Raw genomic sequence first — 27340 nt, 5'->3', positions numbered from 1 at the left:
TTGATATTTGACTTTTGAGCAGATGTTTGAGTTTGTCATCATGCTCTTCTAGGTTTTTGATCGTGTTCGACATGTCACTTGCATAATTGGAATCGAGTACTCCAAACAGGGAGCTTGCTATATTCCCAACTAAATCGATTGCCCCTCTCTTATTTCGGGCGCTTGACATAAATTCAAATGCTGTTCTTAATTCAATTTCTACTTGCTGGAAATGATGAACCACAAACTTGCATGTTGAGTTTAAGTTGCTTTGATCACATAGCTTCAAAAGATTCAACGTTGAATCCTTTAGTATGTCCAGCTCTGTATTAAATGGAGCTAAATCGTAATAGATTATCATTTTCCAGTGGGATGTTATCAATTTTGTTGTAGAGATATCAGTACTGTAGTTAATTTTATATTGGAGGACACACGTCTCTGTTTTCGTGGAACTATCTCATTGTCCATTCGCTTTTCTTTGTTATGGCGATTCTCTTGTGTTTTAATAAGTTTGTTTTCAGGAAATAAGGGTGTTTGTTTGTGAATTGGTCGCTTTAACGTGCCTGTTGTGGTTTTGACATCTATGACTCGTATAAATCCATCATTACCCTTATATGTCTTCATTATTCGCCCTAAAGGCCATTGCAAAGGTTGTACATTGTCTTCCTTAAGAATCAGTGTATTTTCTTCAATGTTTTTGCATTCTTCACGCCACTTGTTTCGAACCTGTAGTTCCATTAGGTACTCTGCCTGCCATCTTTTCCAAAACTCTTATTTTAAGTGTGCAACCAGATTCCATCTAGTCAAAAGAGATAATTTTACCTTTTCACATGTTGCGTCTACGGATGCTGTTACTGCATCACCAACTAAGAAATGACCTGGTGTGAGAGCCTGCAAATCATTTGGTAGACGACATTGGTGTTAAAGGTCGAGAGTTTAAAATAGCTTCTATTTCTATAATGACGGTTTCGAGTTCCTCGTACGTTAACGTTTCAGCTGAAACGCTTCGGACCAATAGGTACTTTGCTGATTTAACCGCTACTTCCCATAGTCCACCAAAATGAGGTGCACGAGGAGGGATGAAGTGAAATGCTATTCCTTTGTTGCTGCAAGTTTTTGTTATTTGTTCCTGAGCTACATTGGAATGGATTGTTGTTGTTAATTCCTGCAACTTATTAGAGGCACCGACAAAATTTGTTGCATTGTCACAGTATATATTTTGGCAGCATCCGCGTCGTGCGTTAAAACGTTTTAATGATCCGATAAATGCTTCTGTTGTCAAGTCGCTTACCAGTTCCAAGTGTACTGCCTTTGTCGCAAAACAACAATAAACCGCTAGGTATGCCTTATGCGGACGTTTTCCTCTCACCTTATAATGCACCCAAAAAGGTCCACAGAAGTCAACTCCGGTATTAAAAAATGGGCTGTTTGGCTGTACTCGATGCCTTGGTAAACTTCCCATGACTTGTTCAAAAGTAATAGGTTTACATCTAGTACAACGAACGCAATGGTGAATAGTTGATCTTGCCATAATTTTACACTTGATGGGCCAAAATTTTTGTCTCGCTGCTGCCAGCAGTGTTTGACCGCCGCAGTGCATATTTCGTTCATGTATGTCTTTCATTATCAGTTTTACAATAGGGATATTGTATGGAAGGACTATCTAGTGCTTTTCATCATATGTCAGTGATGATGCTTCTAACCTTCCCCTCACGCGAATTATCTTGTGTTCATCTAAAAATGGCATCAGTCCAGCAAGTGTACTTGCAGGTTATACTGTTTGGCTGCGTTCTATCTGATTTAATTCTTCTCTTAGTTCTGACTGTTGTATGTACTTCACTATATGCCTGAGTGACAGCTCCAGTTCCTTAGGGCTTAGAGCCGTAGTGATATTGCTTAAATTGGTTCGCCTTGCCCGATTTACAAATAGCAGCATATATCCTACCGTATGTAGTAGAGTTCTGAATGAATTCGTGTGATTGATTCTATCGATCCAATGGATATCGTAATTAGTTGAGATTACGGCCACTTCCCTTGTCGTTTGTTTCCATTCAGGATTCACCGGATCAATACAAGGAGTTTTATAAAATTCGCCAGGCCAGTTGCTTTCGGATCCATGAAGAAAGAGTGGACCGTATAACCACAAGTTATTTCCGAGTAATTGAGCTGGCTTGATACTCCGTGATAATAAGTCAGCTGGGTTGTTCTTAGATCTTACGTGACGCCATTGATTATGCAAGCTTATTTCCTGAATTGCATTGATTTTATTTGCTATGAACTTTTGATGCCTTGCTGATGACGAGTTGATCCAAAAGAGAACGATTTCTGAATCAGTCCAATAATACGTTGCTACATCATGATTTATATTGTTTTTAACCTTTTTCATCAATGTTGCTCCAAATAGAGCTGAACACAGTTCTAACCTTGGAATTGTTTGTTTTTTGAGTGGAGCAACACGGGACTTGGAACACAACAATCGATTTATTAGTCGACCATCCATTAGTTTCGTTCGAACGCAGACTGCGGCTCCGTATGCCTTTTGTGAAGCATCACAAAATACATGCAATTGTATTGATTCAAGTGCTGGCATATGTTTTCCGAATATATGACGATCTATTTTAAAGTGATCTAGTAATTGTAGATCGTCATAAAAGGTTGTCCACCTAGTATATATTTCGGCTGGTACTGCTTCGTCCCATGTTAATTGTAATTGCCATAGGTCCTGAAGTAGTATTTTTGCTGTTACGAGTATTGGACCTAGTAATCCCAATGGGTCGAAAATTTTGGTTAGGTTAGAAGTAATGGTTCTTTTAGTAATGCTTTTAATGGATCCAGTTTTAATTTTATGCGAAATTGATCTTCTTTTGGTTGCCAAGTCAATCCTAATGTTTTGATTGATGTTGCGTCGTCACTTTGAAAGTCCAAATCAACTTCTTGATCTTCTTTTGCAATATTTTGAAGAAGTGACGGATGGTTGGCACACCATTTACGTAGCCTGAATCCTGCTGATTCCAACAAACCTTTTAACTGAGTTTGTATATCTTTAACTCACCAAGCAACGATGGATCTTGGTTGAAGGATAATCTGACACTGAATCGACCGTCTTGATACCTTTTCATGTAAGTTGCAAAATGAGACTCGCACAACTCTTCGGAAGGAGATAGATTTTTGTTTGCCTTTTCTGGTTCATCTAGTTGGCAGAACTGCTCGATAACCTTCATCGTATCTTGCTCATCTTCAGAGCATATTCCACAAACTTGTGGTAAAATAATTGAATTTTGGTTGGATATTTTTCCCATCACAAGCCACCCAAGCAATATATTCTGTAGGATGGGGAGACCTCTGTCAAGGTTTATTTGGCCGATGGACAATAGTTGATGAGAAAACTCGGCTCGAAGTAGGAGATCGATTTTGTTTGGGGTATTGAACGACGGATCTGCCAGATTGATGTTCTGAAGTATCTTCCAGCTTGTGCTTTTAATATGAATGCTAGACTGGTCACACACAATCTTAGGTAATACATAAGCCTCTATTCGGCTGCTAAATCCGTTAATTCTGGACTAGAAAGCTAAATTGATTCGTTGTTGCGCATCTTGTTTTTTTTGCCCCACACCTTCTATACATGCTGAGGTCTTTTTCGGGTTTTCACCTAACTTCTTAAATATTTGATCGGTTATCATGTTGACTTGGGAGCCGAAATCCAACAATGCTCTGCACCCAATTTCCCTTCCATTTTTGCCTTTAATGACAACACGTGCAGTTCCTAATACCACATAATTTTTCTGGATGTTGTGATTGTTGGAGTACAGAGAAGCAGGATTTTTTGATATGGATGCCTTCTTACTCATGGATGCTTTAAATGTGCCTTCTATATGCAGCAAGGTGTTGTGTTTCTTGCTGCATTTTAACAACTGCCTGATGTGCAGTCTTTTGTGAAGTGACCACTTTTTAGACAATTGAAACTTCGTTGCAATGATTTTATGAGATGTAGCCTCTTAGGTGGGGTGTTATCCAGGAACTGCTTGCATAAATGAATTGGATGATTATCTCTCTTGCATATTGGACATTTAACTTGAGCAGTGTTAGTTGTAGCCACTGTCTTAACCCATTTTTTGATTGATGATCTATTATTTATTGTTTCTAGCGATTGAAACCATTGTTCAATAAATTGAAATAGTACCTTCATAGTGATCAGGTCTCGATTGTTTGATAATGACTGCTCAAATGCTGTTTGTGTAATCTTGTCTAATTTCTTCAACGTCATATGAACAATTATGACGTCCCAATGTTCGACTGGAGTGTGCAGCTCCTTTAGTCCCAATAAACACTCTTGTGAAATGTCAATGTTTTAAGTCCAGAAGCGGTTTCAGTTGTCATTGCTGGTAATGCGAATAATTTGTTTAACAATCCGGTAATTAATAATCTACCATTATTGCATCTAGCTTTCAGAATCTCCCATACGGTAATGTAGTTCTCAGCTGATGCTGGCAAATGCTTTATCAGGTTTTTGGGCTCGCCAATCAAGTTAGTTGTTAAGTAGAACATCTTTTGGATAGATTTGAATGGTTGTTCATCTATAAGTTGTGTAAACAGGTCTTGAAACTCTAACCACTTCAGCTGGTTTCCGTCAAATGTTGAAATTGTTAACTATGGTAATTTCACTGCCTGAATTGTTGAATTGTGCTGGTAGTGAGAATTGTATGAATTTTGCTTGAGTTTCAAACAAATCTCCATGTCTTGGAGTTTTCGACTAATTTCATAATACAATTCCCTGGAGTAACCTTCAAAGAATTCTTTTGATGTAGAATGCCATAATTTTTCATTGTTGTTATCGAATGCTTTGTGATAACCTTCAATCAAAGCAAGCTTACAAGAATAAAAAACTTTATTTTGAGATTCTTGGCTTGCTATTTCAATTTCTTGACTGGATCTGTCAATGACTTTTATGAGTGCTCGATGATTACGCAACACTTTTGATAAATCTTCATTTTGTTGAAGTTGCATTGGATTTTGTTGAAGTCGCCTTGGAGGCTTTTTCTGAGCATTTTCTACCTCTTGCATTTCGAATAATTCCTTGTTAAAAATATCCAAGTATTTGTTTGTCAATTCAGTCATTTTGTCATAGTAGCCCGTGGTGAAATACTCGTCTTCTATATCTTCAACCATGGCTTCACAAGACAGTAACGTGTTGTGGTTCTTCTCTAACCTTGACCATTGTCCAGTTAACCGTTGAATTCTATCCTGATAATTGCGATTCGTCTTCCTTGCGGCTGGATCCTTCTTGAAGTTGCTGATTATCATCTCGATCTCAGCTCCTATAGCTTGTTGTTGATCAATAAGTGTGTCGAAATGCTCCATGAGAATACCGTTCCAATTTTTTGTCCATATAGGAAAATCACGTCGGGGTCACCAAAATATATTGGGGATGCGTTTATCCTCAATTTTCTATAAATGTGTATTTGTATACCGAAATTCCACCAAGCACATGTAACTTGTTGGACGGTATATTTGTATTTTTATATTTGTGAATATACCACCGAGCACATAAACCCGTTAGTATTTTGATGAAAAGAATAAATGAAAGATGAGTTTGATTCAAGTTTGTATCATCGAATGACTTTATTAAAGAATTGATTTATCTATATATACATTTTTCTTACAATAATTACTTATAATTACTTACTAAAACTTATCACGTGCAATAATTTACTGACCTAATTTAAAACAATAATTAATATCAAGCAAAAATACTACTTATAGTGAAACATAAAATATTCAGCAAAACAATGAATAATTAATAGCAAGCAAAATACATAAAATATTTAGCAAAACAATGAATAATAAACGCTTAAAATGTGTTCTAGCCCTAGTTATAAAATAAACACTAATCAGCAAAAATATAACTCATTATTGTATTACAATTACTTTAAATGCGTTTTAGCATTGGTCAGCAAAAGACAAAATAAATTATTAATGTAATACTTAACAAAAGTCACCCATAACCACCAGAACGTCTCTTGACTTTGTACCACTTATCAATGATTGTATTCCTTCGTAAAATATTTCAATTTCATCATCAGGAGCATCACATGTTGGTGCGTAAACTTGAATTATATTTAAATTTACCGGTCACCCCTTCATTTGCACCATTATTATACGAGCGGAATGATACACGACATTTGTTACCATATTTTTGAGTTCTTTTGATATAATAACTGCAACACCATGTTTGTTTCTTCTTCCATCGTCGCCACTGTAGTACACATCATAATTGTCTATAGTACAGCTTCCGTGGTCTGGCCATCGCATTTCACTTACTCCCAAAATACCAATTTCATGTTCCTGCATTTCCCGTATTTTTTTTTTTTTTATTATTTCAAACACAATATGTACAATAATATAAATACATGTTTCATTTGACTACGACTAGTTCATACAAAGAACTATCAAGCAGTTTTGTTACATTTCAGAATACTTATTAGAATTGCGAAGTTGTCAAAGACTTTGTGTTAATAGTAGTAATCTAAATTATTATTAGTAGACTACTAATTCGGGAGTAGATCTGAAGGCTTTGTTCGTTTAAGTCTTCTCAGCAGGCCAGATGTATTAGACAGATGGTTGACTGTTTCGTTTGGATGCTGTTGTAATCGTTTTTGGTGCTTTACTTCTGGATTACTGCAGCCACATATTCGATCTTCAAGTCCCGATGGAGGTCAGTATTCCAAATAAACCGCGGAGCGTTGACTAAGTTTCTTAAAACTTTGTTTTGAAAGTTTTGAATGATTTGAATAGTGGATTTTGGTGCACATCCCCATAACTGGATTCCATACGTCCACACCGGAGCTAAGACGTGCTTGCATATCATTAATTTATTATTTAGAGAGACGAGTGATTTTTTCCCAAGAAGCCAATATAAATTTTTGTATTTGGATTCTAGTTCAACTCGTTTTTTCTTTATATGTTCTTTCCATTTCAACTTAGCATCTAAGTTCATGCCAAGATATTTAGCTGATAAGTAGGACCACATAATTTCGGATATTTGTCTCGAAAACCACTGTTCAATCTTATGCCCAAGTCCTTTGTGCCAAACTTTATCAAAGGCTTTCGATACGTCTCGGAAAACTGCAGTGCAATTTTTTTGTTCTTCAAGTGCTCTTTCGATTTTGTCGCATATTCTGTGTATTTGTTCTACAGTAGAATGCTTTTTTCGGAACCCAAACTGATGACTCGGAACTATTTGATTTTCTGTGAGAACAATCTGTATTCTATTAAGGAGAATTCGTTCAAAGATTTTTGATAAAACGGGTAATAAAGAAATTGGACGATACGACGAAAATTCATTAGCAGGTTTTCCTTGTTTGTGTACCATTAGTGCTTCCGCTACTTTCCAATAAATTGGAAAGTGTCTTAACCGCAGAGCTGCATTTATTATTTTGCGAAGTTTGATTATTCCTTTGTTAGGGAATAGATTTAAGATCTCAGCGGTTATCTGATCCCAACCAGGAGCCTTTTTTAGTTTCATATTTCTTATTTCATTTTCTATTTCCCTTGGCGAAGTTGGTCGTATTGCTTCGTTTAATGCATTTAAGTTAGACGTAGGAAAATTATTTTCATCATCATTTAGTGAGAATGTTGCCTTAAGAAATATTGCGAATAAATTTACTTTTTCTTCAGCACTTTTCCTCCATGTTGTATCACCTGCTTTAATAGGAGGATTATGTTTCATAGGTTGTTTTACTGCTTTCACGGCTTTCCACAGCGAGTAATCTGTGCGTTTCTCATAGGAAAGGCTTCTTAGATTTTGTTGTATCTTATCGTTTTTAACATTATTGATAAGTTTTCGTAGTTGTGCAGTTTTCCTATTTAATTCCGTATTATCAGTTGGTGATCGTGTTTGTTGCCATTTTGTTACGCAATTTCCTTTTTTTCCCATATTAGTTTATTTATTTCTTTTGGAAGAGTTGGTCTAATCTGGTGTTTAGAGAACTGAGAAGTACTCATTCATGCTGATTTTTGAATGTGCTGTGTAAATAGAAGAACTTCGTTATCCACTTCAGTCGCTGAGTTTAGATCAGAGTTAATATTAAGAGTGTTTTCAAGGTGCAGCCTAAAGTAATCCCAGTCAGTAGATCTATTTATTAGGTAAGGCTTCGGTTCATTTATGATTACACTTTTATTAACAGAGAGGTGTACAGGTGAATGATCAAAAGAGAGATCGTATCCATTTTCTATTTGTAAGAGTTCTTTCGGTATCTTTTTGGTTATGAAAAAGTCAATCAGATCCGGTATTTTCGCTGGGTCAGTCGGCCAAAATGTTGGGCTTCCAGTTGATAAGACATCACAACCTGTGGCTTGTATGGCTTTTAACAGTTCTCGGCTCTTAGTTGTAGTTAATCGCGAACCCCAATGGCATTGTTTAGCATTGAAATCTCAGCCCATAATGAATTTTTTTATTATATTTGGAAAGGAAGTTTATATATTGATCTGTACTAATAGAATGTCTTGGAGGACTGTAGACCGAAATAATTGATAATTTTTGATTTTGTACTTTTATTGTAACAGTTGTGGCTTGAAACTCGCTACAGCTGACATTTTCCTCTTCATAGTGACTGATGGTTTCCTTTATTATAATAGCACTTCCCCCTCGTGCATTGTTATTCGGGTGAGTAGTGTGGTAAGTTTCATAACCTCTAAATTTTATATGTGATTCCCTCGTAAAGTGCGTTTCTGCTATTAGACATATATCGATGGACTTTTTGTAAAGAATAGTCTGTAGTTCGTTTTGTTGATGTAGCAGCCCATTTGCTGGTTTTGTACAGCTTGTTGTTGGATGCTTTCCCTTAGATTTGACACATCTTGCCATTTTTGAACAGTAGTTCCTTGTGTGACCAAAAGTTTGACAATTTTTACACTGAGGTATTTGGTTTGGTCTTTTTACTGCTTCAATGGAGACAATAGTAGCTAATATATTATTTATTCCGTAAACCTTTTTAATGTCTTCGTAAATCTTTATTTAATCAGTAACTCCTGATATCATTATTGGAGGGGGAGAATGCACTTTGGGGCTTTTAGTATTTAATAGAATTTCCGGTTTCGGATGGGATTTGTATTTTTATCATATGAAACATGAAGCTTTGCAGAAGATTCAGCTTTTCGTTTTTTATTCGGACGTTTTTGTTTCAATATCCAGTCAGTTTCTAACGTCAATTTTTCTTCATCACTGTGGTACTGAACACTCGTGCTATCTAATTTTGCATCAACAGGATTCTTATCAGCTTCTTTCTTTTGTGATAGTGTACTATTCTTTTCTACATTTAGTTTTTGATTTTCTTTTTTAAGGCTTTCACAACTGATTTCTAAAAGATTTATTTTTTCTGTTAAAAATTTAATGTTACGTTTTAACTCATTTTGCATGTTATCTTGAGTCTGATCCAAAGGCCTTTCATTTCTACATGAAGGGGATGGATTATTCCTCATGGTATCTTGCATCCTTTTAAGCTGAGCTATTCGCTGATCATAGTTCAAAGCCTAAAATAAAGTTTATGTCGATGACAGATTTGAAAAATGTCTGCTTGTTTGTGTTGTAGTTATCCTGTAACGCACAGTTTTCACGAAGTAAACCAAAATTACGAAAACAATTATAAATAATTGAAAGAATTGAACAAAATATAAGAGTGTCACAATATATTTACAGTTCGTTTATTTAGTTATTTAATATTTTTTAGGTTTATAAACAAATAAAAATTTATTTTTATTTAAGTTTTTAAAGGTACTTATAACTTACCCTGTGGCAACGCCACATTTGCAATTTCTTGCTTTCATTAAGAAAAGCATATGCTGTCTCTATCAGCTGTTGAGTAAATAAATTTCATTTTTGTTTTTTTTGCCTTTGATTAATTTGCAAATTAAAGTTAAATTTTTTATTCCAAAAAATTAAACTAATTCAAATAAGGTACTAGTATTTCTTATGCTAAAACTATCTAGTTCAAAGTATTCTTCTACTAGCTGATGTAATTTTACGTCATGTTTTACGCATAAGTAAGACATTGATAACGCGATTGACATTACATTGTGTTGGTCCATAGGCAACCAAACCCAACTTTGTGGGAGCAGCAATAAGTTCACCAGAACCGGCATAAATTGTCCGTTTGGCTTCACTCAGCATACTGTGGTCCAGATCAGTTAACAAACTAGGTTTAATGTCTGCATAACCATCAATTGGCAAATGAGATAGATGATTGTATCGACTCTTGTCGAAAGATTGTATTGGCAAATCCAGATTTTTGACAGTATACCCATTCTTTAATTGATACGTTTTACATTCATTTACACCTTAATTTGGGGGTAGTCCTTTTGCGTTTGAAAAAGTAAGTGAAACCTGGGAAAAGACTTGTCATTAAATGCGAAAGTATCAAAAAATATGATATAATATCATAATTAGTTAAAGAACTTGCCGAAAGTGCCGAAATATCGAGCCCGCGGTGTTATTTTATTAATTGATTAGAATTTTTTTATAATATTCCGAACGGAAAATCAAAAACATAAAACAAAAAATAACATTCATCTGATATTTGTTTATTTGATATTTTATTACACATACACAATCAGCTGATATAGACAGCATAGTGTTGCAAAACCACTAAACTAGTGCACAATTTTTGGCTTTACATCGTGTAAAAAAATAATATTGTGTAATTCAATTTGTCAGCTTTAATAGCGTAGTTGTAAGTTATTTTCTTTTTATATATATATCAACTAACAAAAACTACGCAAAGAACTTAATCTAATATGAATCTCCACAACCTCCACTTTATGGTGGAGGAAAAGTATCAAAATTTAAAGAGAAAGCCGAAAGCAGTGCTATAACTAAATATATAGAGAAAATAAACAATATGGAGCAGCTATGTCTTCAACTTAGAAATGAGATAGAAATTCTTAAAAAAGAAGATGAGTTGCTTAAAGGTTCTCCATTACCTGTTACCTAAAAGTCTGAGAATGTGCACAATCAAATTGTATATGAAACTGATGAAGATGAACTTGCGAAAGAAACGGAGTGGATCTTCAAGAAAAGGCTCGCCAAGAAGAGAAAACCTGATCGCTCCCCTGACTCCATATCTCCTTCCAAGGACAAAAATATGGCATCAGTTTATGCAATTAAGAATGCCTCAGCAGACCAAAAATCATCACGTCCACCGCCAATTATGATCTCAGAAGGAATGAACTACTCAGATCTCCTTCTCATTGCTAAAAACAACTGTAAAGAAGAATTTTCTATCAAACTTTTAAATAGTACTTTGTACAAAATCAGTACATCTGAGGTTAATGACTATATAATCAATAACAAGAGCACTATCTACGCAAAAAATTGCTTGGTATTCTTATGAAAATAAACAACTGCGTCCGATAAAAGTAATAGCTAAACACCTTCCAAAGTCATGTGACCCGTCTGAATTTGTAACTGATCTGCAAGAGAAAGGATTGAACATTCTAAATGCGGTAAATAAGTGGAAGCCCTTCTCAAAAGAGCCACTTGACATGTTTATGCTCACATTTGATGCGTCCGAAGATATTAAGAAAATACACGAAATCAAAATTATATTGAATTGTGTAATTAAAATAGAAACGGTATTTGTCGTGAAAAATACCACAATGTAAAACATGTCAAGAATATGGTCACACTCAAAACTATTGTGGCAAAATAGCCAGATGTGTTAAATGTGCCGGCAACCATAAGATAATAGAATGCAAAAAGCCTAATCAGCAACAATCTAAATGCTGCAACTGCGGAGAAGAACATCCGGCCAATTACAGAGGTTGTGTAGTGGCTAAGGAGCTCCAAAAACAAAGAAATAAAATAATTCAAGAGAAGAATGGAAATCTCCAGCAAAATAAAGTGACCAAAAATCAACATAATAATAAACCATCTAATTTAATAAACAAAAACTTAAAACCTACTAACAAAAACAATCCAACGTTCGCTGAAATGGTGCGATCCAACGCCCAGCCTGATGAAAATCATAAAATTCTTAACCAAATATTAGAAAATTTAACTCTACAAGAAAGCTAATATAAAATGTTAGATGAGAGGCTTACTAAGTTAGAACAAAAAAAGATAACTTAATTAATAATGTCAAGTTTACTAAAAATAATGCTTTGGAACTCTAATGGTTTACTCAATCATTTTAGAGAGCTTGAACTTGTTTTAGCAGCCAGAGAAATAGATGTTTGCCTTATTACTGAAACGCATTTCACACATCATTTATACCTAAAATTTAAAAAGTACGAGTTTCATCACGTAGTACATCCCAGTAATTGCGTTCGAGGAGGAAGTGGAACCTTAATTCGGAAATCTTTTAAGTATTTCGTATCCAAAATAATCTCCAATGAAGAATTTCAGGCGATAACCATTACGCTTGATCTGCAATGTAAATTACAAATTACTTCTGTCTACAGCCCGCCAAGGCACAAAATTAAAACAGAGCAGTACAAACATCTTATTGAAATGCACAAACACCGCTTCATCATGGGCGGTGACTTCAATGCAAAGCATACGCATTGGGATTCTCGTCTAATCACAACCAAGGGGAGAGAACTTCTAAAAGCGATACAACAAACTGGCTGTGAATGCATGTCATCCAGAAACCCTACGTATTGGCCAACTGATACTGAAAAAATACCAGACCTCCTTGATTTCTTCATCATAAAGCAAGTCTTAACATACAATCTTAAAATCTAAGACGAAACCGAACTTAACTCTGACCACTCCCCGGTATACCTTACTACATATGGCTCTCCTATTGTTAACAACGTGACGACTAAAATTGTCAATAAGTCAACTGACTGGAATTACTTTAGAACATTCTTTTTTAATAATATTTCGGCTTCGACTGAAATTTACGGTGAAGGCGATGTGGAGTTCGAAATTATAGACCTTACAAGAAAGCTTCAACAAGCCGCGAGTTTAAGCACTCCTATATGGAAGAAATCAAACTGTTCGCATAGATATCCAACGGCCATATTAGAACTACTACCAAAAAAACTTAAAATAAGGAAAAAGTGGCAACACTCCAGATCCCCAGCAGTTAAAGCTAATTTAAATAGGCTGACTAAAGAACTTACCTCTGAGATCAAGCGCTTTAAAAATAAACAATTCCATTCATACTTGTCTGATTTGACCAATGATCGCAGCACAGATTACTCCTTGTGTAAATGCACTCGAAATATAAAACGGCCAGCCTCTTATAACGCACCCATAAAGACCTTCACTAGCCAATGGCCCAATAGTGATAAAGAAAAAGCTGAACTTTTTTCTGAACATTTAACAAAAGTATTCTCTATTTCTGGTAGTGAAAATAGTGTTGAAACTTGTGATCTGGGTACTAATAGCATAAACAATTTGCCGCCAACTAGCGAGCTTGAAGTAATGATGATAATAAAGAACGAACTTAAGCTAAGAAAAACACCAGGATATGAACTCATAACTGCAGAACTTCTTAGAGAAATCCCAGCTAACTGCATAGTTAAAGTTACTAACATCTTCAATGCTGTTCTACGATTGAAATATCTCCCTTCGTTGTGGAAGGTCTCAGAAATTATTATGGTCCTTAAACCGGGGAAAGATGCAAACGAGGTTAGCTCCTATAGCCCAATAGCTCTCCTACCTGTGCTTTCAAAAGTATTTGAAAAAATTATGCTCAAAACGGATGTTGCCTTTACTTGAACAACAGCAGACCATACTTATGCATCAATTTGGATTCAGGTGTAATCACTCGACCATTGATCAAGTCCACAGAATCACAAACGTAATCGAAACTGCCCTTCCAACAACATGTTAAGCATGGAAACGATAACAGTGAACTCCAAAAAATCAACGCTGGGGTATCCCAAGGCAGTGTACTTGGTCCTTTGTTATATTTAATATACACACATGATTTGCCAACGAGATCAGCGACGTTTACAGCGACGTTCGCTGACGATACAGCTGTTCTAGCGATTGGAGATGATGAACTAACAGCAGCCAGGCGTCTGCAGTCTTCTGTCCATGACATTATCGCTTGGGCTGAAAAGTGGAAAATAAAACTTAACCACTATAAATCAGTTCACGTCAACTTTACAAACCGAAATATCAGATTTATGCCCCTCTACATTGATGGAATACAAATTCCACATTCTAATACGGCTAAGTACCTCGGTATGACATTGGATGCAAAGCTGAGATGGAATGAACATGTAAAATAAAAGAGAGATGAACTCAATATAAAATACAGATCAATCAAATGGCTTATTGGAAAGAAGTCGAAACTGTCACTTCATAACAAGCTTTTAATTTACAAACAAATATTGAAACCAATTTGGACATATGGTATTCAGCTCTGGGGATGCGATAGCAGCACACATGTTGAAACCATACAAAAATTCCAAAACGTTATATTAAGGGGTGTGGCAAATACACCATGGTACGTAAGGAACTCTGATCTGCATCGTGATCTAGGGATAAATACGGTGGTGGAGGAAATACAACGAAATGCAAGAATACACCTGCAGCGACTGTACTCTCATCCGAATAATGAAGCTAACGAACTGGCGTCAATAGAGCCAACACGTCGCCTTAAGCGTCTAAAACCTTGTGATCTTTGGTCGCAACCTGTCCGAAATGCGTGATAAATGAACTTGCGTGATTTCTGATTAAATTCTTTATAATTGTTGATTAAAATTGTTTGTTAGCTTATTATATTATTAACTAGTTACTCTTATAAAAATTTATTTAGTCAAATAAAATAAATTTATATATAAAACAAAAAAAAAATAAAAAAACAATTCAAACCTTTAATTTTTAAGTTAACGATACGATATTCCTCGGTAGTCTCCGTTTGGTTGTATCATTGCAATGTAAGTGGCACAACGAGACCCGTGACTTCAAGTTGTTCGGCAGCATCTTCCTCAAGTAGCGTTACAGATGAACCTTCATCGAACATTGCATAGACTGTTGTGGTTGTTCGACGGCCGTTCACAACAACTGGTAGACTTAATTCTACCATCTACTCTAAGAAATTGACATAGAGGCTACGTCAGTAGATGACGAAGTGGAAGTAGACGTGACTGGTGGTATTGTTTTGATAGCTTTGGCAGCTGGCTGATGAAGAAGCTGATGATGCATGTGTCTGCATTCATTAATTCCACATGCATGTTTAGACCGGCATCCATTAGGCTGTGATCTTGTTGAAGGCAACTGAAACATAAGCGATTATCTTTAACAAATTCCTATCTACTGAATATACTAAGCAACTTAAATTAGCGACATGAACTTAACTTGTGAACTTGAGTATATTAAGTGCAAGACATCTGCTGCTCATCATTTTGTTGACTACTAAGTTTTGGTTGAGTACTGTTGTGAAGTACACGACGTGCAACATTTTAGTTAGAGTGTCCTGAAACGGCTGGAGACTGGTAGGTGACGGAACTCACGTTCTCCAAAGATGGCTGACTATAACGTTGAAATGTTAGTAAGACTGATGGTATCACACTTACAAACTTTGCAAGGCCACTTAACCATTCAGCAAATATTTCGATACCGAGAAATTGAAGCATATTGGTGGCATACCGACTTCATTTGAGTTACTTTGATGGTGGTAATTTTAATATGTTCCAACAATATAGGATTCGGTAGATGATGAGTGCAATTAGCTGCTTTGAAAAAGCCAACTATATTCCGCACTCGATTGGAGAAATCAATCACATTTTCAAGACTGTTTTCATAAATAGTTGGAAACTGTTGTATTTTTTGCATTTGCGCTTGTAATAACACCTCAGGACTACCAAAATTTAATTCTAAGTCCTGTAGTACTTGTGGCACATTATCAGGAAATATATGTAATGATGGCGGAACGCGTTTGGCATTACTGTGCAAAGCCTTGTGCAACCTTATTAATGTTTGACGATTATTCTTTGACGATTAGCCTTAAATAAAGCTAATCGTCAGGTTATTTATTAGGTTATTTATACTGGCAAATAAGGCGGATAGTTGTTACCGCGAAATACTGCAGTTTAACGAATCTTCTTGATTTTCTTTGACATCTAAAATGTCTGAGTTTACAGTTACACTTTTCCTTTTTCTTTTCATTCACTTTCTTTCGTGTCATCATTATTAATGTTCTTTACACATGTGCGAATTGCGGGATACGAACAAATTAAACTTGTAACATACATACACATAGTAGAAAAAGTCTACGGATATTCACAAAATTTTTTTTAAATTACGCATAACTTTTTTAATTTTTACTCAAATTCATTTTTAATTAACTAATTTATTTTAACCAAAGAAACAACAATAAAGTTCCAATATAAAAAATTAAATACAATTATATGCAAAAGTAGCCATTTTTTAAGCAGAAAAAGTCTACGGATATTTCTTAATATTTACATTAAAACAATAAAATTCACAAAAATCTTAAATTTAATAGCCTTTGGGATAACCTCTGTTAAGCGTCTTTGTATGGACTGAACTAGCTTTGCAGTATCCTGTGCGTTTATTTGTACCCATTCTTCTTTGATGACGTTTCTTACTATATCCTTGCCGGAAAACATATGCTGTCGAATCTTATTTTCCAAATAAACCAGCAAATGTTCTATAGGACTAAGGTTTGGTGATTCTGGTAGTGTTTGAAGTTGCCTGAGAGCATAGTACAGCATCCAAATCCGTACTATGACTGTTGTATGCTTAGAGTCATTGCCCTGCTGAAACAAAAAGGTTGCCTCAAGTCCTAACATTCTGACATTTTCTTTCAAATTTGTTTTTAGAATATTTAGATAGCCATATTACTCCATTGTATCTTGTACAAATTCAAGTCTGACCGCACCATTACTTGCTACACTGTAGCGTGCATAAGCATACACTATGTGAGTAAATAAGTATGCTGATATTTATTGTAACTTTATTGCATTCTTGCAATATGAGCCCCTACCGTCCGTTTGACGATAGTGTTTGGGCTGGCGTGTGAAGACGCCAATTCAGCAAATTCTCACAGTATGCTAATGCACACTGCTCCTCCAAATATGAACTTTGTAAAAAAATATTTTAATCAATAAAGCAAGTCTTAAAAGAGAACACGGTTTTTAAATTACTACAACACACCCCCAAATCATTACGCCTTCACCAACACGTTTTACTGTTCACTGTTTACCACAGGTTGTGCATAATTTTTTCCATACAAGTTTTCTAACTTTGATTCTAAATATTTAAAATTAACTCTCATTGGAGAAAATAACTCATTTTAAGAATTTTATAGGTTTATTTATATGCTTTCTTGCAAAGCTTAATCATTTTATTCTATTATATCTGGATATGTATGACTTCTTTCCTGCAATCAGGGTATAATACATGCATTTCTTCAAAACTTTCCGCACAGTATCAGGACATATTTTGTTTTCAAGTATTTCGGCAATATGTTCAGCTATTTTGAAAGCTGTTACTCTTGGATTTACTTTCACCTGGTTAATTAGGCTACGTCTTTCTTTATTTGACAGAATTGAGGGGCGGCGAGTGCGAGGTTTAGAAACGTAAGTACTGGTCTCTTGGAAGTTATTTGTAATTCTCTGCACAGTTGAATATTGAGGAAAAATATCTTCAGCAATTTTTCTTTGGTTTACGTCATCTTTCCAAAATTTAACCGTTATTTGTAGCTCACTAAAACTAATTTCACGTCCTTTATTTTATATTGTAAACATTTTTTGCTTATATAAAAAAATATTATTAAATGATTAATTTTTAGACTCTTTAAGAAGTCAACTAATAATTAAATATCATTTAATAAAACGTTTATGATTGCAAGCGAATTTAAATTAACGGTAAATGTAAATATTAAGAAATATCCGTAGACTTTTTTTGCTTAAAAAATTGCTACTTTTGCATATAATTGTGTTTAATTTTTTTTTTAAGAATAACTGTTAATTTTTTATTTTGGAACTTTATTGTTGTTTTTTGGTTAAAATAAATCAGGAAATAAAAATGAATTTGAGTAAAAATTAAAAAAGTTATGTGTAATATAAAAAAAATTTTGTGAATATCCGTAGACTTTTTCTGCTATGTGTATATACAATTTCCGCGAAAAAACGACGCACTAAACTTATACACATGCATTCGTATTAAACTTGAACACATATAAATTATGCATAGCAACAACTTTTTAAACTTGTAAGGCAATAAATAAAATCGAATATTAAGTTTTTTATTTGTGTATAATTCGATTTATATCACATAGTTCCGTTTACAATTCGGTTTATATAATTATGATATATTGTGAAATTCTATTGTATGTGTATGTGTTATTTGTACGTTGGCGCGTGTATTTGGTATATGTTAAATAATTGGTGTAACTACGGCGACGTAATGTAATCGACTGACTCCTCCTTGACATTTGTTGAGCTGTCATCACAAATTTTGAAGTGCACGCAGGGTTGCATTTATTAATACTTTTCATGGCTTACTAACAATTTGATTGAAGAATCTCGGGTATACCATGAACTGAAAACCACTGACGTAGGAGTAAGATAACTTCAGTTGACGTTGCTGATTTCAGTTTTTGTAAATCGTCGCCTTTAAACTTAAATATGTCTGTCGAAACGAGTTGAAAAGAATATTCTGGGATACCTCTTAATATTAACGGCTCCTTTTAATTCGCACGTTGTGTCTGCTGGCATTTTGCACATTTTTCAACATAATTGTTTGTGTCGACTGTTAAACCATTCCAGCAAAATCTTTGGCGCAGACGCTTTAGCGTTGTTTAAATCCCAACGTGACCGGTATGAGCTTCTGTGATTATAGAATTTTTCATATTATTAGGTAATATAATTTTGTTATCCTTCATTAGCAACCTATCTTCAAATGTAATTTCCTGCTTAAATGATAAGTATTTATTGATCATTTTCTGCTTATTACTCTAATTCTCAGGCCATTTTTTCATTATTGCTGTCTTTAGAGCTTGTAACTCGCTATCTGCAGTCGTTGCTTTTACGATTTTGATGCGCAACGTGTCATGTATAAGCTGAACTTTTTCATCATGATTAACTTCGTCTTCGTCTGCTTCACAGTCTCGACTTAGAACATCTGCTATTGGTATCATTGTACCTTTGACGTATCTTATTTTTGATAAATATTGTAGTATGTCATATAATACACCTTTAACACGTGTTAAAGCAGTTTGAATTGGGTTATTGTAAATTGTTTCTAACGGCTTATGATCTGTTTTGATCATAAGTTCCTTTCCATATACTTAGGAATAAAATTAAAAAATTTTTTTTTTAATTTTATTTGTAGTTGTTTTTGCTGCGAATGCTTTTGTGGCGTAACTATATGGCTTTCCATCTTGCAGTAGGCATGCATCCATTGATTTGCTGTTGGCATCCACTGATAGGTTTACCGGCTTATTAACGTTATAGAATGCCAGTAACGAGGTATTCGTCAGAGGGTTTCTTATGTTATCAACAGCTTTTGAGTGTTCATGCTTCCAATTCCATGCTACATTCTTACGTATATGAGAATGCAATGGTTCTGTAAGCTCTGATAAATTGTTAATAAATATGTCACCATTGCGAGTAATCGCTGTATTTGTAAGTGTTTTCAGTTGGCATATTGCTTTTACTCTATTTTCATCCACTGAGTAACCATTTTGAGTGAAAATGTAATCTAAACACTTTATTGTAGTTTTCTCGTATTAACATTTTTCTTTATTCAACGTGAAACCTGTATCAGTTAATCACTACTTCTTTGGGTGGGTTTTGCAGTTCTTTCAATGTTGGAGCATGTATAAAAATTTCGTCCATGGCTATTTCGAACCTCTTAATATCTTCTAGCGTTCTGTTCATTACTTTGTAGAATACCTCTGCTGCTGATGTCGAAAGATGTCGAAAATGTTAAATATTTTGAGGTACGCTCTGTTACTTTGATTTGCCAAAAATCTTTTTGACCATCAAGTTTAGAAAATACTTGCTGTCATGTAGTTTTGCTGCTACCTCTGCAACTGACTTCATTGAATAAATCCGACGCTTAATATTTTTCTGTTGGATCCATAACATACATACACGTATTGCGCCTTTATTAATTACTAGCAATGGGTTCACTGGTGGTGTTGGCTTGCTGATGCTTTTTATGACTCGTAATTCAATCACTTTTCCAATTCCTGTTTAACTTTTTTTCACTAGCGTAAATAACTTTCCTTGTTGGTGTAATTTTGAAATTGGAGTTGTCTATGAAATCGATGTCGTTTTCGAAATTTTTACAATAATCAAGTTGGCTTACACGTTTTATAAATTCCAAAACTTTGTAAGGACGGAATTTTGTACAAATTCCGCCCTACATAAAACTTATTATTTTTTACTAAAAATCGTCTGGATAAAACTCGATTTATATATATAAACAAATAAACAAAGCCAACCGCGAACATACGCACAAACAACACGCAAAACAAAGCCAACCGCGAACATGCGCACACACGACAAGCAAAACAAAGCCAACCGCGAACATACGCACACACGACAAGCATAACAAAGCTGACAGCGAATTACACTTGTGCGGTTGTGCGTGCATCTAAGCAAAGCAAAGTGTCGTATATAAATAGCGGAGATTTTATATGAAAGATGACTTAGCACCGGCACACCGAAGTGAGTAGTACTCTACTCCAGCGCTAAGTCTTTTTTTTTTAGAAGCCCATGGTGTTTCGACGCTAAGGCTTAATAAATCAGTAGAAGGTATTGGATAGATTTTATAAACGCCTTTGATGTTTTGACGTCTTTGGCTAGAAACTAATTACGTAGATTTGGAAAAAACCCTTTGATGTTCTGACGTCTTTGGGTAAAAATTATTGAATAGACTTTATAAACGCCTTTGATGTTTTGACGTCTTTGGCTAGAAACTAATTGAGTAGATTTGGAAAAACAAACCTTTGATGTTCTGACGTCTTTGGAAAAAACTTACTGAATAGAATCAAGACTAGAATAAGTTATTTAAAATAAATTATTAAAGAAATCTTTTTAATAAATAAAATTTTAAAATCATAAAAAACAAACGGTCTTTTACTTTCCACTCATTGGTTTACCAGCTTCGAACTAGTCAATAAAACAAATTTATTGCAACGACCCGGACCGCGACTGAGTGATACCTCAGCAGAATTAAAACGACGAATCCGTGTCGTTACAATTGGCGCCCGAGCAGGGACTAGTGTTCGATAGTATTCCAAGTGGGAAGAAAAGAATTACCAGGGACCTGATTGGTCAAATCACAGTGGTCAAGGCTCGAATGGAAATTTAAGATCCAGAGGATAAAATATTAACAAATATCACAACAAGGAACAATGTCGGTGGGATCAAGAGGAATACCAGGAACATATGGAAGTTCAATAAATCCTCCAGTGCGCTCCTACCTTCAGATGGTTGAAGAGGTACAGAAGTGGTCCTGTAAATATGACGGTGGTAAGGATCCACTAGGTTTCATCGATCACATAGAGGAACTGGCGGCTATGTACAATATCGATGTAAATCTAATTCCCAAGATGATGCCAATACTCTTTGAAGACAAAGCATTAAGATGGTACCGCAATAACCATAAACCTTGGCTCCTCTGGTCAGGCTTCAAGGAAGATTTCTTAAAATTTTTCATATCGTGTAGATATTTCGAAAAATTAGACAATGAGGTACGAACACGATTACAAAAGACAAACGAAAGATTCAAGGATTACTCACTTGACATTATAAATTTAATGCGACACACTGGCATGGATCCCGATTCGCAATTGGAGCGGGTGTATCGAAACATGAAGGCAGACTACCGGATGTACATTAAACGTTCAGAGTTTACAAGCCTAAATGAATTAACAACACTTGCCGATGACTTCGAAGAACTAAGTACAGAACAGGATAAAGTGAGTCGCCAACGTGTTCGAGAAGTGAACGTAGGGCGCATGGTAGTCGAGTCCCCTCAAGCGATGGTGGTACAAAATACAATGAGAAGCATACCCAATATGCCAGCACGGGATAAAATTATCCATAGTCTAAGCTTCGAGTCGTCCATTCCTGATCAGAAACGAAGTAATCAGCCTCAGAACCAATCAACCGCTAAGCAAGCAACAGCATTTATAACTGGAAATGTGACTTCAGCATCACTACCAAAGTCAAGCATAACGACACGACGCGTACAACCTCGAGATTATTTAAAAGCCCAGCACAAAATCTACAAGGCAGACACCAGATGTACCACCGCGTAGCGAAGTTCAAAACTCATCACAGAGTCGAAAAGTCAGAGTCCAGATGTACAGCGTCAGGAAAATTTAAAACTCATCACAGAGTCGAAAAGTCAGAGTCCAGATGTACCACGTCTACGAAATTTAAAACTCATCACAGAGTCGAAAAGTCAGAGTCCAGATGTACCGCGTCAGCGAAGTTTAAAACTCATCACAGAGTCGAAAAGTCAGAGTCCAGATGTACCGCGTCAGCGAAATTCAAAACTCAACACAGAGTCGAAAAGTCAGAGTCCAGAAGTACCGCGTCAGCGAAGTTTAAAACTCAACACAGAGTCGAAAAGTCAGAGTCCAAAAGTGCCGCGTCAGCGAAGTTTAAAACTCAACACAGAGTCGAAAAGTCAGAGTCCAAAAGTACCGCGTCAGCGAAGTTTAAAACTCATCCCAGAGTCGAAAAGTCAGAGTCCAGATGTACCACGTCTGCGAAATTTAAAACTCAACACAGAGTCGAAAACTCAAAGTCCAGATGTACCACGTGAGCAGGATTACACCAGTACACATCAAGATGAATTCCTCAAAGTTTTTAGGAATCCTAGAAAGCGGACACGAAACCATGCAACGAAGTAGTCCAGTTCAAATCCCCCGAAGAAGGAGGGAAATGTAAGGACGGAATTTTGTACAAATTCCGCCCTACATAAAACTTATTATTTTTTACTAAAAATCGTCTGGATAAAACTCGATTTATATATATAAACAAATAAACAAAGCCAACCGCGAACATACGCACAAACAACACGCAAAACAAAGCCAACCGCGAACATGCGCACACACGACAAGCAAAACAAAGCCAACCGCGAACATACGCACACACGACAAGCATAACAAAGCTGACAGCGAATTACACTTGTGCGGTTGTGCGTGCATCTAAGCAAAGCAAAGTGTCGTATATAAATAGCGGAGATTTTATATGAAAGATGACTTAGCACCGGCACACCGAAGTGAGTAGTACTCTACTCCAGCGCTAAGTCTTTTTTTTTTAGAAGCCCATGGTGTTTCGACGCTAAGGCTTAATAAATCAGTAGAAGGTATTGGATAGATTTTATAAACGCCTTTGTTGTTTTGACGTCTTTGGCTAGAAACTAATTACGTAGATTTGGAAAAACCCTTTGATGTTCTGACGTCTTTGGGTAAAAATTATTGAATAGACTTTATAAACGCCTTTGATGTTTTGACGTCTTTGGCTAGAAACTAATTGAGTAGATTTGGAAAAACAAACCTTTGATGTTCTGACGTCTTTGGAAAAAACTTACTGAATAGAATCAAGACTAGAATAAGTTATTTAAAATAAATTATTAAAGAAATCTTTTTAATAAATAAAATTTTAAAATCATAAAAAACAAACGGTCTTTTACTTTCCACTCATTGGTTTACCAGCTTCGAACTAGTCAATAAAACAAATTTATTGCAACGACCCGGACCGCGACTGAGTGATACCTCAGCAGAATTAAAACGACGAATCCGTGTCGTTACAACTTCACAATCATTACCTCCCAGAACTGTTTGATAATTATCTTCAATTACTGTAAATTGAATTGATCTTTCAAAATTATTTTCTTTACACAGAGTTTGACACTTGGTATTTATATCACTCAAAACTTTAATGAAACCGCCATCATACGTCTTAATACGTTTTACTGCGCTTGGTTTGATTGGTTATGTTTGGTTTTTTAACCATGGTTAAACAACCGATGCAACACCGGTGCAACACGCACCGGTATCCAACATTAACTTTAATTCATAATCGCCTATTTGCACGGTCTCTGACCAATTTAATGCTGAAATGCTACCGATGAAATTGAAATTAGAATCGTTGTCGGTATTGTTTTTAATTGCATTTAATTTTTTTGCAGTTCTTGCCGTTCCTCTTTTCTCCTTATTTTGTTGTGTTCCTTTTTCACTTTTTTTTGACTTACAGGCTACCTCGAAATGCCTCTCTTTTCCACATTTTTTGCATTTTTTTTAATATGCTGGACAGCTTTTTGGTTCATGTGTTCTTAAACAACGTCCGCAATTAAATTGGTTATTACTTTTATTGATTTTATTAATTTTTGTTGTCAGACTTTCTTCGTTATTCAATTCCAAATTTATTTGCCGGCTCTTTCTACAGTTCGGCAAACTTTTATAGCTTTTCCTAATGACATTTCCTCTTCCGCCCATAGTTTCTGTCTTGTGTCATCTGAATAAATGGCCAGAAATATTTGATCAGTTGATTTGATTCTTTATCACTAGTATAGCTGCATTTACGCACTTACTCGCGTAATTTTGCAAGAAATCAAAAGCTTCGGATTTTTGCTGCATAATACGGCGAAATTGGCACCGTTCATATGTTTTATTGCGTGTTGGAATAATATGCTGTTTCAATTTGTTTTTTATTTCCTCCTGGTTTGCTGCTTTTTCCGCAGAAAGGCCCAAATTATTTATCAAACGCACAGCATTCCTTCCTATTACGGTCTTGAAATTTACTAATTGCACTTTTACCGTTTCTTTACTTATTTTTGCAGTAATGGTGTGGAGTGTGGTTTCCGTATGCTTCTACTCATTCGCTCCATTCCCGCGCCATGTAAAGTTCATTGTTTATTATCAACGGCTTTGGTGGTTTTAGGATTTTGCTTCTGCTACTTTTTTTTTGTGTGTTTATTTTTTTACCGACGCATTGTTTTCTCTGCAAATCTTTCGTCACCTAATTAGTTTATTGGTTTATTTATTTAAAATAATTGACCGACGCGTTGCTTATTAAAAATTTGTAATTAATTATTTTTCATGCACACGAGTTTCGGTTCCATGTCACGTGGACTGAAGTATAAACGCAACAAGGTTATGTTTCAGACTGATTGACATGTTTTTATTGTGTATTTTATTTTATATTACAGGGTTGCCATGACACTGTGCACGCTTATTTAAAGCCTAACATTGTATAGTAAACTAAGAAATGTAACTAACAAATATTGTTCAACAATAAAAGATGAATGTGCAATTAATAAATTAAATATAATAAAAAAGTTAAAAATCTAAACATTATAAATGACATTGTTTTATTATTTGAAATAAACAATGTAAATGTAAAAACTATTTTTGAAAAATGTTAACGCTTTTACTGAAAACAAAAACGAATTATCTGTTTACATATAAGTTATTAAAAAAAACATTATCATTTTTAACATATAATTGTTAAAATCCTTTTTCAGAAATTGAAAAACTTTCGAAAAATATAAATATATAAATATATAAATATAAATATAAATATATAAATATAAATATATAAATATATAATAACAGAGACCTCTAAATTATGAACCAATTATATTGATAAACAATCATACAATCGTTATAACCAAATTAACAGGGCAACTCTGACAATAATCTATTAGCTCAGCACACTCCAAAATCCTTCGAAAGATAGTTTGAAAGAGATTTCGTATTCTGGCAGCAGCATTTTAAAAGACATGCTTTTTCGGTCTTTCAAATGGTGAAATGAAAGACGTGTACAGACTTCGAATGTCAGTTAAGATTTTGTTTCTGTTCGTGTATAAAATTTCTTTTTTAATTAAGCTGTGATATTTAGTAGAGGTTTTGAAAAGAAGTGAACTACAATTCATTTTTATTTTAAATTTAATTAATTGAATTTTTATTTGTCTATGCAGCTGACTATGCAGATTGTCAAATACTCGTCATCACTGGTCTTCAAATTATTTCATATAATTAATTTTTTGTAAATATTAGCAGCAAATTATATAAAGCAGTCATATGAAAAAACCAACTAGTCAAGTTGGTAATCTTCATTCTGAAGATTTGAAATCTTATCAACTGATGAAAACGAGAATACTAAAAATAATACTATAATACTATAATAAAATATGGTATAAACGACCTCCAATTTATCCAAGCGAAAAAAATTCGAACGATCTTTTAAAGAAGGTAACACATATTGTCGGCGATAAGCAATTCTAATTGATTCCACTCTTGTAAGGAAATATTAATGAAACAAAAATCGAAATAAGCGACTAATAAAACTATACAAAAATTTTACACTGCTTTGATGCCAATAAAAAAGAACCTATACCTATCAGTTAAAAAGTAGCAAAGGTTTAAGTGTGGTTGTAAAGTCACAAGCGTTTTTGTGATCAACAATGAATATAAAAGAATATAAAAAAAACCAAAAAAAAAGCAAACGACGGTTCGAAAGTAGAGTTGAATTCATTCTGATATAATTTAAATTGTACAAAGGAACTGTAAGAAAGTTTACACTTAATGTAAGCTATTCTTGATAATCAAAAGCTTTTTCTCAAGTAATAAAAATTAGAAACTTGAACACAATTTATAATGGGTGATCCAACATTCCGGCCATCTTGAAAGGATTTCAATTAATTTGGCGATAATAGAAGTAAGGTTAATTTAGTGATAGGGCGACATAATCCATCACATCAGCTACGCGAACTTGATTGGTCAACGCTTTGGCGGGTCGTTGTCCTTATATATTAATATGAGGGTCCCAGTTGTAAGACTTGCTTGTTGTGAACTCCATTTTGTACGAGACTGTAGTTCATTTAAATAGTCGTGAGACCATAATCGCCAAAACCGCTGCTTTATGAAGGACATTTACTTCAATTTATCTACACAATTGATGTTTTTGTCTGTCATACATGATTGGCAAACCCAAACCACCATGGTGGAATCTAGATATTACAGATCTCCGCAAATATTGCAGAAAACTTTTTAATGATGCCAAAACAACCGGAAATTGGACACTATAAAAGGAAAAGCTTAGGGAATTTAAATATGCCATTCGGCGGGCCAAAAGAGCAGCTTGGAAAAATTTCTGCGGTAACATAAAAACTTCTTCTAAGTCTAGTCGGCTGCGCAAGATTCTCAACTTCTCCCATAAGACCCTAGATTGTATCCGGGCTCCCAACGGACAATGCACTAACTCTAGCAAGGAAACTTTAGATATACTGCTAGACACTCACTTCCCAGGGAGCATGGCCTCTGATGCTTACGCATCAGCACAGTTCGAGCCACCTCCTCTGGCCACCTCCAATCCTTTTCAAGTGACCTACACGCAAATAAGGTGGGCCATC

General features: G+C 35.0%; 2 protein-coding genes across 2 annotated transcripts; both read right to left on the bottom strand.

The window, feature by feature from the left end:
* Positions 1-877: 877 nt before the first annotated feature.
* Positions 878-1603, bottom strand: LOC119666088. Its single transcript, XM_038075364.1, has one exon. It carries the CDS (start codon positions 1601-1603, stop codon positions 878-880), a length of 726 nt encoding a protein of 241 aa, XP_037931292.1.
* A 147-nt stretch (positions 1604-1750) lies between these two features.
* On the bottom strand, positions 1751-2569 carry LOC119666087. Its single transcript, XM_038075363.1, has one exon. The coding sequence runs from the start codon at positions 2567-2569 to the stop codon at positions 1751-1753; it is 819 nt and encodes a 272-aa protein (XP_037931291.1).
* Between the last annotated feature and the right edge of the window lie 24771 nt (positions 2570-27340).

Source organism: Teleopsis dalmanni, chromosome 1 (genome assembly GCF_002237135.1).
Source record: "Teleopsis dalmanni isolate 2A chromosome 1, ASM223713v2, whole genome shotgun sequence".
NCBI classification, from domain to species: Eukaryota; Metazoa; Arthropoda; class Insecta; order Diptera; family Diopsidae; genus Teleopsis; species Teleopsis dalmanni.
This window is presented reverse-complemented; position numbering and strand designations above follow the sequence as displayed.

Bases quoted from the DNA above. Each gene is read 5' to 3' on its own strand.
- LOC119666088 (XM_038075364.1), bottom strand. From the start codon at position 1,603: ATGAAAGACATACATGAACGAAATATGCACTGCGGCGGTCAAACACTG.
- LOC119666087 (XM_038075363.1), bottom strand. From the start codon at position 2,569: ATGCCAGCACTTGAATCAATACAATTGCATGTATTTTGTGATGCTTCA.